The 13,784-nt window shown below is 36.0% G+C and overlaps 1 protein-coding gene across 5 annotated transcripts in view; it reads right to left on the reverse strand.

Moving 5' to 3' along the window:
• The window catches only part of LRBA (LPS responsive beige-like anchor protein), a 787,299-nt gene that overhangs the window by 42,415 nt on the left and 731,100 nt on the right, over positions 1 to 13,784 (reverse strand). For all 5 annotated transcript variants that reach the window (XM_033215458.1, XM_033215456.1, XM_033215457.1 and 2 more), the window contains 2 exons: positions 9,356 to 9,418; positions 2,701 to 2,856 (listed from right to left, as the gene is read on the reverse strand). In XM_033215458.1, the coding sequence (XP_033071349.1) occupies positions 2,701 to 2,856; positions 9,356 to 9,418 (219 nt within the window). The remainder of the gene's footprint in view (positions 1 to 2,700; positions 2,857 to 9,355; positions 9,419 to 13,784) is intronic.

A 13,784-nucleotide genomic window follows, 5' to 3' on the forward strand; every position in this document is an offset into this window, starting at 1 on the left:
TGGTAATCTACCCCATAGACTTAAACATCTAGTAAAAGCCCAAATAATCAGAAAGGCTTGAATGGTGATGTTTTCTTTCCTATACCTACAGAATAAAGATGGAAACTATGAGAAAACCACATCATCAGTTCCATATAACAAACAATAAAGATAAAAAAGATGTTCAAGAACAAACTCCTTGAATAACCAAAAATTAATTGCTCTATAAACTATATTAAAGCAGGAGTATGGACTCAAACATTTTATAAAGATTATTAACAAGACTGAAAGATGATTTACCATAAAGCATTCAAATAACTAGAAGTTTTAATTTAAAAGATTTTTCAATTCCTACAACATTAAATAAAGATGTATGTAAGCCTTTGTTTCAGTTGAATATCTAATTTCACAGTATACAGTCATGAACTTTACAACAACTTTTTGGTCAACGATGGACCACATATATGATGGTGGTCCCATGATATTATAATGAAGCTGAAAAATTCCTGTCACCTAGTGACATCAGAGCTGTGGTAACATTGTAGTGCAACGCATCACTAATGTTTGTAGTGATGCTGGTATAAAAGGACTTATTGCACTGCCAGATATATAAAGATACAGCACATACAATATGTACAGTGCATAATACTTGATAATAAATAACTCTGTTACTGGTTTATGTACTTATTATCCAATACTTTTTATTGTTAAAGTATATTCTTTCTACGTATAAAAAGTTGATTCTAAAATAGGCACAGGCAAACCCTTCAGGAGGTATTCCAAAAGGCACTGTTATCATAGGAGATGAAAGCTCCACGCATGTTCTTGCCCCTGAAGACCTTCCAATGGGGTAAGAATGTGGAGGTGGAAGACAGTGATATTGATGATCCTGACCCCTACGGACGCCTAGCCTAATTTATATGTTTTTGTCTTAGTTTTCTAAAAATTTTTTAAAATAGAAAAAAGCTATACAATAAGGATATATAGAAAATATTTTTGTACAGCTGTACAATGTGTTTTAAGCTATGTGTTATTACAAGAGTTGAAAAGTTTAAAATCATTAAAAAGTTTATAAAGTAAAAAAGTTTCAGTAAGCCAATTATTACTAAAGAAAAACAAATTTAGTGTAGTCTAAGTGTACAGAGTTTTGTAAAGTCTACAGTGGTGTACAGTCATGTCCTAGGCCTTCATATGCACTCACCACTCACTCACTGACACCCAGTGCAACTTCCAGTCCTGCAAGCTCCATTCATGGGAAGTGCCCTATACGGGTATGCCAGTTTTTATCTTTTACTACTATTATTTTTTACTTGCAGAAGACAATGGAATGGTTTTTATCTTTTATACCATATTTTTACCATACCTTTTCCATTTTTAGATGTGTTTAAACACACAGATACTTACCATTGTGTTACAGTTGCCTACAGTATCCTGTATAGTAGTATGCTGTACAGATTTGCAGCCTAGGAGCAATAGGTAACCCCACATAGCCAAGGTGTATCCTGGGATAGCCCGTCTAGCTTTTGTAAGTATACTCTATGATGTTGCACAATGATAAAATCCCCTAACAATGCATTTATCGTAATGTATGCCTGTTAAGAAACACGACTGTGTATCAATTAGCTCTAATGAATTACTATCTCATTTTCATTATTTTAAATATTAAACTATATATTTACTATAACTTTATTTCATCCTCTAACAGTTTATAAAATATTTTAAGGGACACCATTACATTTCTCAATGTTTCTCAGTTTCTTATATGCAAACATTTATAGACATTTACTCAGCCACATCTCCTGTAGTAACACTGAGCTCAGCTTGGTTTGTCCCTTAGAGAGATGCATGTAAATGAATATATAGACTTAAAATTTTTATATCTTTTTTTTTTTTTTTTTTTTGAGGCGGAGTCTCGCTCTGTCACCCGGACTGGAGTGCAGTGGCCGGATCTCAGCTCACTGCAAGCTCCGCCTCCCGGGTTCACGCCATTCTCCTGCCTCAGCCTCCCGAGTAGCTGGGACTACAGGCGCCCGCCACTTCGCCCGGCTAGTTTTTGTATTTTTAGTAGAGATGGGGTTTCACCGTGTTAGCCAGGATGGTCTCGATCTCCTGACCTCGTGATCCGCCCGTCTCGGCCTCCCAAAGTGCTGGGATTACAGGCTTGAGCCACCGCGCCCGGCTAAAATTTTTATATCTTAACAAGAGCTCCTGTCACACATAAAATCAATAGTCAGCTACTTTTCTTCATGATGGTGTAGATTTCAGCAAGATTCTATCCAGAATTGGGTGGAGGCAAGATATCTACTGCCAAGAGTTAGACTTAATGAGTCTTTCAAGTAAGAAAAAGAAAATCCTTTAAATAATACAAAAGTGAGAAATACACTTCCATGTATGTGCACCTGCCATAAGATTATGCATATACTCATGCATGGTATTTACATACCAGGATTTGCCTTCAAAATGAATCATTTATTCTGTAACCATGAACTTGGGTCACAAACCTACTATAAAAAACTGTCTCTTACAAACAGGCTGAAGCAAATTTAATAGTGAACTATATATAGTAGATTATTATTTGAAGAGGGAAAATAATGCCCTCTTTTCCTTATTTTGTAAATTTTAGGATTTTGTAATTTTTGGAAGGAAGCAGATGAGAATGCATCGTAAGCCTCTCAATGCTACTTATAGTAAACTTTAGTTCACTGATAAAATGAAAATTACCTGTGTCTGTAGAATAGACTCTGAAACTCTTATCCCAGAAGCCACAGACGAGAATATAGCGGTTGTCTGAAGTGATGACAAAGCACTGGGAATGCACTTGAATACTTTGGTCTAAAAGGTCAGTGATTTGCCTCCTGTGCATTCCTGTATTGCTGGCTGTAAGAATAGGGAGGAAAAACAACTATTAAACCCACATGGGCAAAGAAATCCTATAGTGAGGGAGAAGAGGAGACACATTCCCAGATAAGAGTATTGATCCTTAATTTTAAGTATAATAATTGAAAAACTAAGTAGGAAAACATATCCAATTGCTGGAAAAATGTGGGTAGCTAAATTCAGTATCTCAGTTAAAAAGTTTTGCTTAGAGGAAAGAGAGAATAACATACTACAATTTAAAAATAGAACACAATTCACAGAACATGCTTTCTAGCTCTTGGGCAGAACCAAACTGGATTACAATCTCCAGATTGCATCACAGTTAGGTTTGTGTTCCTGACAATCTCATTACATTTATTGTCATGAGAATGGTTCATGTTGTGACAATCTATTACTTATAACATTTTGTCACAAGGAAGAGATATTAGGATTTAAATGTCATATATTTGAAATATTGTAGCATCTTGTACTACTTTGGCTTTAACGGGTCTTTAATTTGACTAGATGGGAACTCCCATTTCCCCTGTTTACAACTGCACTTGCATGTAAGGAAAGGGTAGAATGACTGTTTATTAAAGATTCCTGTAATTGAAAAAGTCAAAGCACAGCAGACTGCCACTTTCTTACTCCTTATTTAAGCAATAAAACAAGACAGCCTTGGCAGTGTGTTTTCAAAGTGCTACAGAGCACCTGAGATGGGGTTTGTCACAAAGAAAAAGGTCAGACATAGAGCAACACTGAGCACATGGAAAGAGTAATAATCGTCCAGAAATATAACATCGAGTGTGCCATTATCAGAAACGGAATCTTCACTGAGATGCCTTTTTTGGCATTGAGGCCAACCAAATAGAAAGCTTTGTTTCTAGTGATCTAAGGGTTATTTTACCATCATCTCTCCAGTACAAATAAGGATTCTTACGCTGCTAAAGAAATTTGATTGTACCAGAAATCAGAACAAACAAACTTCTGCATCTGATTATTAAGCTTTTCACCATAATTTTCATTGTTTTGAAAAATCAAACATAGAAAAATATTTATATTCTATTCATTGTATGTAATAACTATGTTAATGTGGGTAGTTTAATAGAAAGCTCAGAAAGTAAAATAGAAGAAAAAAAAGTGTTCAAAATACTCTCCAGTGCTGTGCTGGGAACCACTGGGGACACAGAGGACTGATGGATCTGCTGCCCTCATGGCACACACAAAACGGCACACATGTACACATGCATGTGCAACACTGCAGAAATTCTGCTAATGTCTGTGGACACAACCATTTAAGATTATTGGATAACTGTTTGATAATGGAGGCTTCGTATGCTTTTGGAGGATTAATGGGCTAGAAAGCGACAGCAGTAGTAAAAAGGCCAGAATCCTAGTTGGGAATCATTGTTTCCCTCTTCTAACAAAGGGAAGTTGCTGGCAGATGACAAAAGCTTTTATAGATATCAGTGTTATTACAGAGAGACAGTGTCCACTAACTGCAATCAGGTATCCCATTGCAATGAAGTTTTGTGACACAATTTTTTTTTTTTTAATTCCAAGAAACCTAGCAATTAAAACAAGGTATGTGGTACTTTCTGCACTGGTTACTGCAGTACTTTATTCCACATGAGAGCTGTAAACATGTTTATTCTTGTCAGTATTTATATGACTTTTGTTCCTATGATATAAACTTTTGCTGAACTTTCTTAGGGGATTGGGGTGATCTCTTGGGAGGACCTCAACAGATTTGGGCATGTACATAATTTTGAACTGAGTGACTACAAAGTACCCATGGGCAAAGGCTGATGCCCCCTCAGCACACACATGAACTATTTTCTAAGCAAGTGCTTACTTGTAATTTAACATTGCCAAGTCCCCCATCCAGCTAAGGTATATTTATCTAGATAAGCAGTCTTCAAACTAGGATATGCATACCCCTGGAGGTATAACACTTCCTAAGGGATACACAGGTTCAGAAGTTAAAACCAGTAAGTTTCTAATTCCTCAACTTTAATATATTCTACTGCTTGAAATTGATTTGCCTGAGAACTCTCCTATGAGTTTTCCTTTCTTACCTCATCTTTCTCATGCCCTTCTTCTACTAGATAAAATAAAGACGTATTTCCCTTCCACACAGAATCTTACTATGTGCTGTACCCCAGAGTTTAATTTCTTGTCCCCAATAAAGGGACAATTCAAAATACTGAGATGATACTGAAAAGTGAATGTGTAAGTATCAAATCATTCTGCAAGTCAGGTGGTTTCCAATTTACTACTTTCAATAAAATGGAATGAGGATCCAATCATGCTGCCAATTGGTAGATCATTAAAAATAAGTTTTAAAGATAGACTGTTAAAATTACAGATAATAATAAACCATAAAAATAACTCTTAGTGATAGATCACTATATGAATTGCCACTAATGCAGAAAGAGTTCAAAGATTTGAGTGGCACAGTTGAAACAAAGCTCTTTCCCGGCTATTTTCTTAAGTGATTAACACTGCTCAGACGTTCCAGTTATAAAAACAAGTAAGATAGACCTGATGATGATGAATTTTCAATAAATGTTCATTTTATGTAAATAAACATTTATTAAACTTTATAATAATATAATTATAATACATTAATATTTGTAATAATCACTTGATACAGATAAGTTTATTTTAAAAGTTGAGCCTTATGGTCATAAGAAATTTTAAAATTTAAATTGAATACATATGCTTAATTTTGCAAACACATTTTTATGGTTGAAAAGCAAAATGGGGTAATCAATTTTTTTAAAGTTAACATAAAATTATGTGGGGGAAGTAAAATGAAAACATAAAATTCAAGATAAAAAAGTAACAATGTGAAATTTCCATATGTTAATGGGTTTTCAATGTACTTTTAGAAACAGAAAATACTGAGTATCAATTCACTCTGATATTTAGATTCTACTGTACATATTAAAATTTTGTTTACTTATAACATTATAAAATCTTGTTTACTGAGTATCAATTCATGTGTCTTTATTGTAGCATGATTTATAATCCATTGGGTATATACCAAGTAATGAGATCGCTGGGTCAAATGGTATTTCTAGTTCTAGATCCTTGAGGAATCGCCACACTGTCTTCCACAATGGTTGACTAGTTTACAGTCCCACCAACAGTGTAAAAGTGTTCCTATTTCTCCACATGCTCTCCAGCACCTGTTGTTTCCTGACTTTTTAATGATCGCCATTCTAACTGGTGTGAGATGGTATCTCATTGTGGTTTTGATTTGCATTTCTCTGATGGCCAGTGATGACGAGCATTTTTTCATGTGTCTGTTGGCTGCATAAATGTCTTCTTTTGAGAAGTGTCTGTTCATATCCTTCACTCACTTTTTGATGGGGTTTTTTCTTGTAAATTTATTTGAGTTCTTTGTAGATTCTAGATATTAGCCCTTTGTCAGATGAGTAGATTGCAAAAATTTTCTCCCATTCTGTTAGGTTGCCTGTTCACGCTGATGGTAGTTTCTTTGGCTGTGCAGAAGCTCTTTAGTTTAATTAGATCCCGTTTGTCAGTTTTGGCTTTTGATGCTGTTGCTTTTGGTGTTTCAGACATGGAGTCCTTGCCCATACCTATGTCCTGAATGGTATTGCCTAGGTTTTCTTCTAGGGTTTTTATAGTTTTAGGTCTAACATTTCAGTCTTTAATCCATCTTGAACTGAATTAATTTTTGTATAAGGTGTAAGGAAGGCATCCAGTTTCGGCTTTCTACTTATGGCTAGCCAGTTTTCCCAACACCATTTATTAAATAGGGAATCCATTTCTTGTTTTTGTCAGGTTTGTCAAAGATCAGATGGTTATAGATGTGTGGTATTATTTCTGAGGACTCTGTTCTGTTCCATTGGTCTATATCTCTGTTTTGGTACCAGTACCATGCAGTTTTGGTTACTGTAGCCTTGTAGTATAGTTTGAAGTCAGGTAGCATGATGCCTCCAGCTTTGTTCTTTTAGCTTAGGATTGTCTTGGCAATGCGGGCTCTTTTTTGGTTTCATATGAACTTTAAAGTAGTTTTTTCCAATTCTGTGAAGAAAGTCATTGGTAGTTTGATGGGGATGGCACTGAATCTATAAATTACCTTGGGCAGTATGGCCATTTTCACGATATTGATTCTTCCTATCCATGAGCATGGTATGTTCTTCCATTTGTTTGTGTCCTCTTTTATTTCATTGAGCAGTGGTTTGTAGTTCTCCTTGAAGAGGTCCTTTACATCCCTTGTAAGTTGGATTCCTAGGTATTTTATTCTCTTTGAAGCAATTGTCAATGGGAGTTCACTCATGATTTGGCTCTCTGTTTGTCTGTTACTGGTGTATAAGAATGCTTATGATTTTTGCACATTGATTTTGGAGGATACATGGTGTTAAAGAATTCTTTCAGCAGGTAGAAGTGTAAAGTCTGTTGACCGTTGATCTAGGGCAGGGACAGCAAAACTGGGGCCAAAGGCTGAATCCTGCCCATGACTGGTCTTGTATATGTAGTTTTATTAGAAAAGAGCTACGTTCATTCATTTGTGTTTTATTTATGGTGGCTTTTGTGCTATACTGGTAGAGTTAAGAACAGCTTGAGTTTCCCTTATCTAAAACACTTGGGACCAGAAGTGTTTTAGATTTCAGATTTTTTTTTCAGATTTTGGAATATTTTCGTATATTGAGATATCTTGGGGATGACAGGCAAGTCTAAACACAAAATTAATTTGTGTTTCATATGAACCTGATATATATATGATATATATATAATATATAGAGATATATATGAGATATTTATATGAGATATATATATATATATATGGCCTGAAGGTAATTTTATATAATATTTTAAATAATTTTGTGCCTGACATAAAGTTTGGACTGTGTTTTGAATGTGACCTGTCACATAAGGTCAGGTGTGGAATTTTCCACTTGTGGTGTCATGTTGGTCTTAAAAAAGTTTCAGAGTTTGGAGTATTTGGGGCTTGGGATTTGTAGATTAGAGGGACTCAACCTAAAATATTTACTGTCTGGCCCTTTACTGAAAAAGTTTACCCATGCTTACCCTACAGGGTTACAACAATTGCTGAATTCATTTAATTAGACTCGATAGCGTAGGATATTCATTGTCAAGGTGCAAAGAAAATGTTGGGTCTAAAATTCAGAAATAATGCTTTAAATGACCCAGCAAATGGGCTTTATTATTTTCCTGACTTTTAAACTACCCAAGTGAGCATTTTAGTTTTTTTAATATATGGCAAATCATATCTACTCAAAACAAAACAAGATTTAAGAACCAGAGTGGTATTTATCCTTCATATAGATAATTACATATTAGATTTCTGTTTGTACTTGGGGAAATGATAAATGAATTGGTTTAGAGCTTAAGGTTATTTTTATTCATCCTGATAGTCTATCTGCTAATGGTAGCCATTTAGCTCTCCATTGAAACAATGGCTTTTAAAGACAAAAATCGTAAACTATATATAGGGAACATCTTGGATTTCAAAATAATAAACCTGCTCATTCATATGCTTTCTTTAAAAACATTAAAATTCTAACAAATTTATTTGTGCCTAGAAAATTTGACAAAATTACAAGCCAAATATCTATGCCGATAGCATTACCCCACAGGTAGGCAAGTAAGTTTTTATTCTAAAAGTTATTAAATAACATCTTCAAAATCAAGGCTTAACATTCTTAGTGATGCCACATTTGAAATCCCCACACGTAAGGATGAAAAATACTAAACTAGAGATTTCAACTAATCTACTCAAAAAGCATAATAGCAATTAAATATTCTAAGTCATCTGCTGCAGATGCTCATTTCATCCCAATGGCTCTTTCTGGTCGCCTCCCTATTTTTTTCTCCCCTGAACAAATTTAACCTCCAATGGCAATTTATTGGGTTGTAGGACCCTAGGAAAATGAATACAAATATCTTAACACTACCATTGGCTGGGCAATATATTTCCACTTTGAAACTGCTCTGCAATTGCACATTAATCCCCTCAGACTGAACAGAGGGTCTAGGAAGAAAGGATTGATCTCCTTTAATGATGAAACCCTGGCACTACAGTTTTATTTTTCATAACACAGTGCTGCTAAGAACCCCACTGTTATTATGAAAATTTTCCCAGCAAAGGAGCTCCATCACATTACCGGGGCACCAATTCATCATAACGTGCCTCGCTCCTGCTCATCAACAAGTCTGAGTGATGAAAAGATCCAATATTATCCTGACAGTACTTCATGCGCATTCTCAATCACACATTATTACAGCATCCATATTAATTTTCAGTGACACGCGTCCTAGGCCTGTTCAAATTAGGCAAACCAACGAGGGGGAGTTGATGAAATACCAGCATAGCCACAGCTCATTGCATTCCAATTTGCATGCAAATGGTTTATCAGGAAAATTCCATTCCCAGCAACCAGCAAGTGAAAAACAACTGTAATCTACACTTCAGGGCCACCATACAGAGCTTAATGAATCGCAAAGAGAGAAGGAAGTGACAGACCTACGAGAGGATCGATTTCCACTGGCAGCTGGTATGGCTGGTCTTGTACAGCACCTTGATGAGCTGGAATTCACAAAAGATAAAGAAAAAAGGCATTATTTTTTATATACTAAACTACATAAAAATGCATAAGTCAAACCTTATGTAGAATTGTTTCCAACCTCTAAATCTTTCATGCAGTTTTGTGAAATTTAAAGAACAAAAATCCAGGTGCTTTTGTGGCTAGCTTATTAAACATTTATTTTAGATTAGTGCCGCTCTGAACATGTGCCATCAGCAGTGGCTCCAGTCCTAGGCCATAAGCTATAGCAGATGCTTGACTGGCAACCTCTGATGCTGCAACAAAACAAAATTAAGTGGTAAAGCGCACTCAAAACAAAATGTGACAACCATCTGGTGACTGTAGCAAATACTATTTTTTTGTTATTTCTTAAAAAGGCAGTTTTGAATGCTGCAGCACAAAGGATCCACAAAAATGTCAATTTATGATGGAGAAAGGGAAAGCTCTAAGTCAGGGAACATTTAGTGTTTCATCCATCACTTAAAATCAATCAATTGAAAGTTTGAATAAAAATAAAGAAAGCTATCCGCAGATAAATGTTTTAGTTAAATGCATTTGGCTGAAATATTTTCTTAAAGATTGGATTGAGGGTTTAAAAAGAAGTTTTATTAATATTTAATATTTCCATGGTTTCCATTTAAAAATACTCTGAGAAGGAGATGAATAACAAAAATCAATCTATCCTAAGAATACTTTGTTCAGTTCTCAAAATGGTTTTAAAGATTCAGGCGTATTTATTTTATAATTGAAGAGAGGTTTTGCAGGCTGTTTCCCTGTGAAAGGGAGAAGGACTTTCGGTAGAGAGAGAGGAAGTATATTAGGAATCAGGAACTACCTGATGCAACCTTGTGCAAATCATAAACCCTAAAACAGGGTTCAGAATAGATCATCTTTTCAGCTTCATAGTTCTGATAGTTAAATTCTGGGCCCTTTTCCAAACTATTTTCCCCAAACGACTCAGCCATTTGCCCTGCGCAGTATCTACTTTTTATAGACTCACAAGCATTCACATTATTGCTTGGTTGGTATTAGAGCTCTGCTTAATGCCATTGATACCGGTGGGTTAAGGGAGGTCCCCAAACACCAGTGGGACCTCAACCCTGGCTGGTGACCAGGTTCTTGACACTGTGGTGAGAAGAAACTCAAGGACAAGTCAGAAAACAGTGAAAGTATGGAGATTTATTGCAAAGCAAAAAGTACACACTCAAAAGGGGAGTGTGGGTGTTCTCAAAAGAGAGCCGTGGACAAGGAGGGTTGGGGTTCCTGTCTTTATGGGTTTCTTTAACCAAGGGGTGGAATGTTCATGAAGATTCCCGGAAAAAGGTGGCAATTTCTCAGAACTGTGGTGCCATCCATTTTTACACCAAATATGAGTGCCCTGGAACTGTCATGGCACTGGTGCGTGTGTGACTTGTATGTTAATGAGCATATAATGAGGTCCTATGTGAAACCTAGATCAAATTCAGCACTATGTTGGGTCCAGACAGTCTCAGCCAGCTTGTCCTGCACCCTGGTTTTTCAGGGTCTTCTCACCTCCTAGCTTCTGCAGCTATCTCAACCGTTTCCTTTCGATAGTCAAGAAACTGCTGCCTGGAATTTTCTATTCTCCTGTGATTACCCTGTATTATTCCTGTCTTACCATCAGATTTTAGGAAATCTATCTGTCTTGGAGGGGCTGAAAATAAGTATGGGGTACATTTCAATAAGTTCATTAGATTATTTTAAACTTACTCTGTTATAGTTTCTCCAGTTAGTAAATACCAACTTTTTAAGAATGTTTGGAAGGTCATTAATACTGATAAAATACCTAAGTACAGTATTGGCACTAGAAATTACAGTATGTATAAGAAACTAAAGTAGCTGAAGAAAAGAAACCACAATGACTCTTTAAAAACAAAAAACAAAAAACCCAAAAGGTATTTGTCTTTGCTGATTACTGGCTATGCTGGTAAAGAAATCACAGGATACTCACCAGGGAGGACCAGGAAAAATGCACCACAGCCTCTGGTCTACCCAATAGTGCCACTTACTTCCAGCAATACCAGTGTCTATCAAAAGTAATACCTTTAGAATTTTTCTCTACTTCTCTGATAATCTAAGATCTTAGAAATATTAAAACCAAACTGTCAGTGAAATGGGTTTAAGGCGGTTTGGTCATTCCTCAAATCCCACTTCTGCCACTGACTGGCTGTACGACTTTGGTCAAGTTATGTAATCTCTATGTTTCAATTTCCTGATCTATAAAATAGGTTAGATGGGTTAGATTGAACCATAAGAAATTGTCAATACCTGACTGTTTTGACCTGTTAAAAAATGCAATTTCATATGGTTTCAACCTAAGTACAGAACCTACATCCTCAGGTTGTTAAGGAGATTGAGTTAATATACATACAATGATTAAAACACTCCTTGAAGAGGCATGAAAGTTTATCTACTCCAGCCGTGTTTTGCCAGTGAGGACACTGAGCCCAGGGAGCTCGCCTTATTCTGCATCAAATATGCCCAGTCAGTGGCAGAGTTTGAGCCCTGGTTTTCTCACTCAGATTTTATGACCACTCCTCTGTAATGTATTCTCTCTCATTAGAGCAGGAAAGTTGGGACCTGGATTCAGCACTGTTCTTTTTGGCCACCAGTTACAATTTTTTTTTTAAGAAGAAGGAAAATCTTAGAAACTAGAAAATGCTCTATAAACATTTGCTGGTGTTGTCCTCTTTTTTGGAGGTTTTCAAGGTCCTCTGAATGAGAAGGTAGGTTAAAGATTATTTTCTAAATCAGACACTACTCAAAGAACTGAGGGGAACCAGCTGTCTAATGAATGAGCTATGGAAATCACAGATCCTCAGAAAAGAAACAGAACCTAAAATTTAAAATATATATATATACATATATAGTAATATGAATTTGATATTTACCAAAGAAAAACTGTCAGGGATTTTTGATGTTTGTTTTAAATCAAGGCATAGTGACAGGTAAAGGTAGCAAGAGATAGAATGAAAGGTTAGATTTATGTAAACATACCTAAAATGAAGCACAGACTTAATACAATAAATGCTTACTATTCTTAGTTGTAGATGCAGCTCAAATTGGAGATCACATTCTAGAAAGATAACTGCCTGTGGTGTATTCTCATATGTTATCATTTTTTGTATTTTTCTGTTGAAGAGTTACTGTGTCATATTGTAAAGGCAGTATGTATGGAAAGAGTGAACATCTCTAACGACACAGTTACAGACACAATGAAAGCTCACTGAGCAGAAATATAGGCAAGATTCTGCAGAATGTTGCAATGCCCCTAGCTATCTTACAGAAAGGTGAGCTTCTGGGGGAACAGCTGGATGCATCCTAAGTGGTACTCCAGCAGTGGGACTCTATCCCTAAATCACTTTACATATTTATTTATAGACAAATTGGAAGTGAGGAAGATAATACCTGACCACTAGGTATTAAGGGAAGCAAGCTTGTTAGTGAGGGACACCAGCTTGCTGGAAAGGCGGAAGCCAGAAGCTTAGTCATCAATGCTTAGGGTCTTAAATGCTTAGGGTTATCAGTGCTAAAACTTGAAATCAGCTGGAAACCAAGAAGCCCTGTGGTTGAGCCAGCTCAGTTCCCATTGAACTAGCTCTTCCTAGGCTAAAGTAAAGATGGGGGCAGAGTACAGTCAGGGCTTTCCAGCAGTTGAAAGGTTTGCCCCTCCTCACATGTGATGTCACTCTGTTTAAACTGAAGAAGCTCTCAGGGCTGCCACAAACAGCCACTCAGGATAAGCACCATCAGTGGTGGCCCTGAAGTCACACACGCTGGTACAAACCTCTAAGGGTAACTGCACAGAGTAGGTAAATCCTCTAGTGTATTTGACAGAACATATCACCAGCACATTTTTCTTCTAAAAAGAGTGTTTAGAGAAACCAAAAAATCATGTTTCTTAAATAAATTGTAATATTTAGTCCCAAAGTATAAGTATGTTATTTTCTTAAATATTTACTTCTGTGAGGAAAGTTCACTTAAAGAAAAAAGAATAAAAGGACATAATAATAGAGACATTAAATATCTGCCTCCATTGTTATTGTCTCTACCTTTTCTGAAATCTATTTTGTAGTCAAATATTGGCATTTATTTTCATTGTTTCATTTTCAATATACCCAGGAAAATGGCTATATTTAATCAATTCTAATACCAACTATGGATTCTTTGTGGTAGAGTATACCTTATTGAGCTTAGTCAATGTACCAAGTTTTTGTTTGAATGTCAATTCTGTTCCCTTGTGAAAGGTGCTGCATTTAATTTGGTACGAGGTCCTTGTTCAAGAACTTGTATTTTTGCAACCATTTCAGGTATTCTAAGGAGCAGTGCTTTATGCACACTTTAGAG

Source organism: Trachypithecus francoisi, unplaced genomic scaffold (genome assembly GCF_009764315.1).
Source record: "Trachypithecus francoisi isolate TF-2019V2 unplaced genomic scaffold, Tfra_2.0 Lachesis_group1, whole genome shotgun sequence".
In the NCBI taxonomy this organism is placed as follows: domain Eukaryota; kingdom Metazoa; phylum Chordata; class Mammalia; order Primates; family Cercopithecidae; genus Trachypithecus; species Trachypithecus francoisi.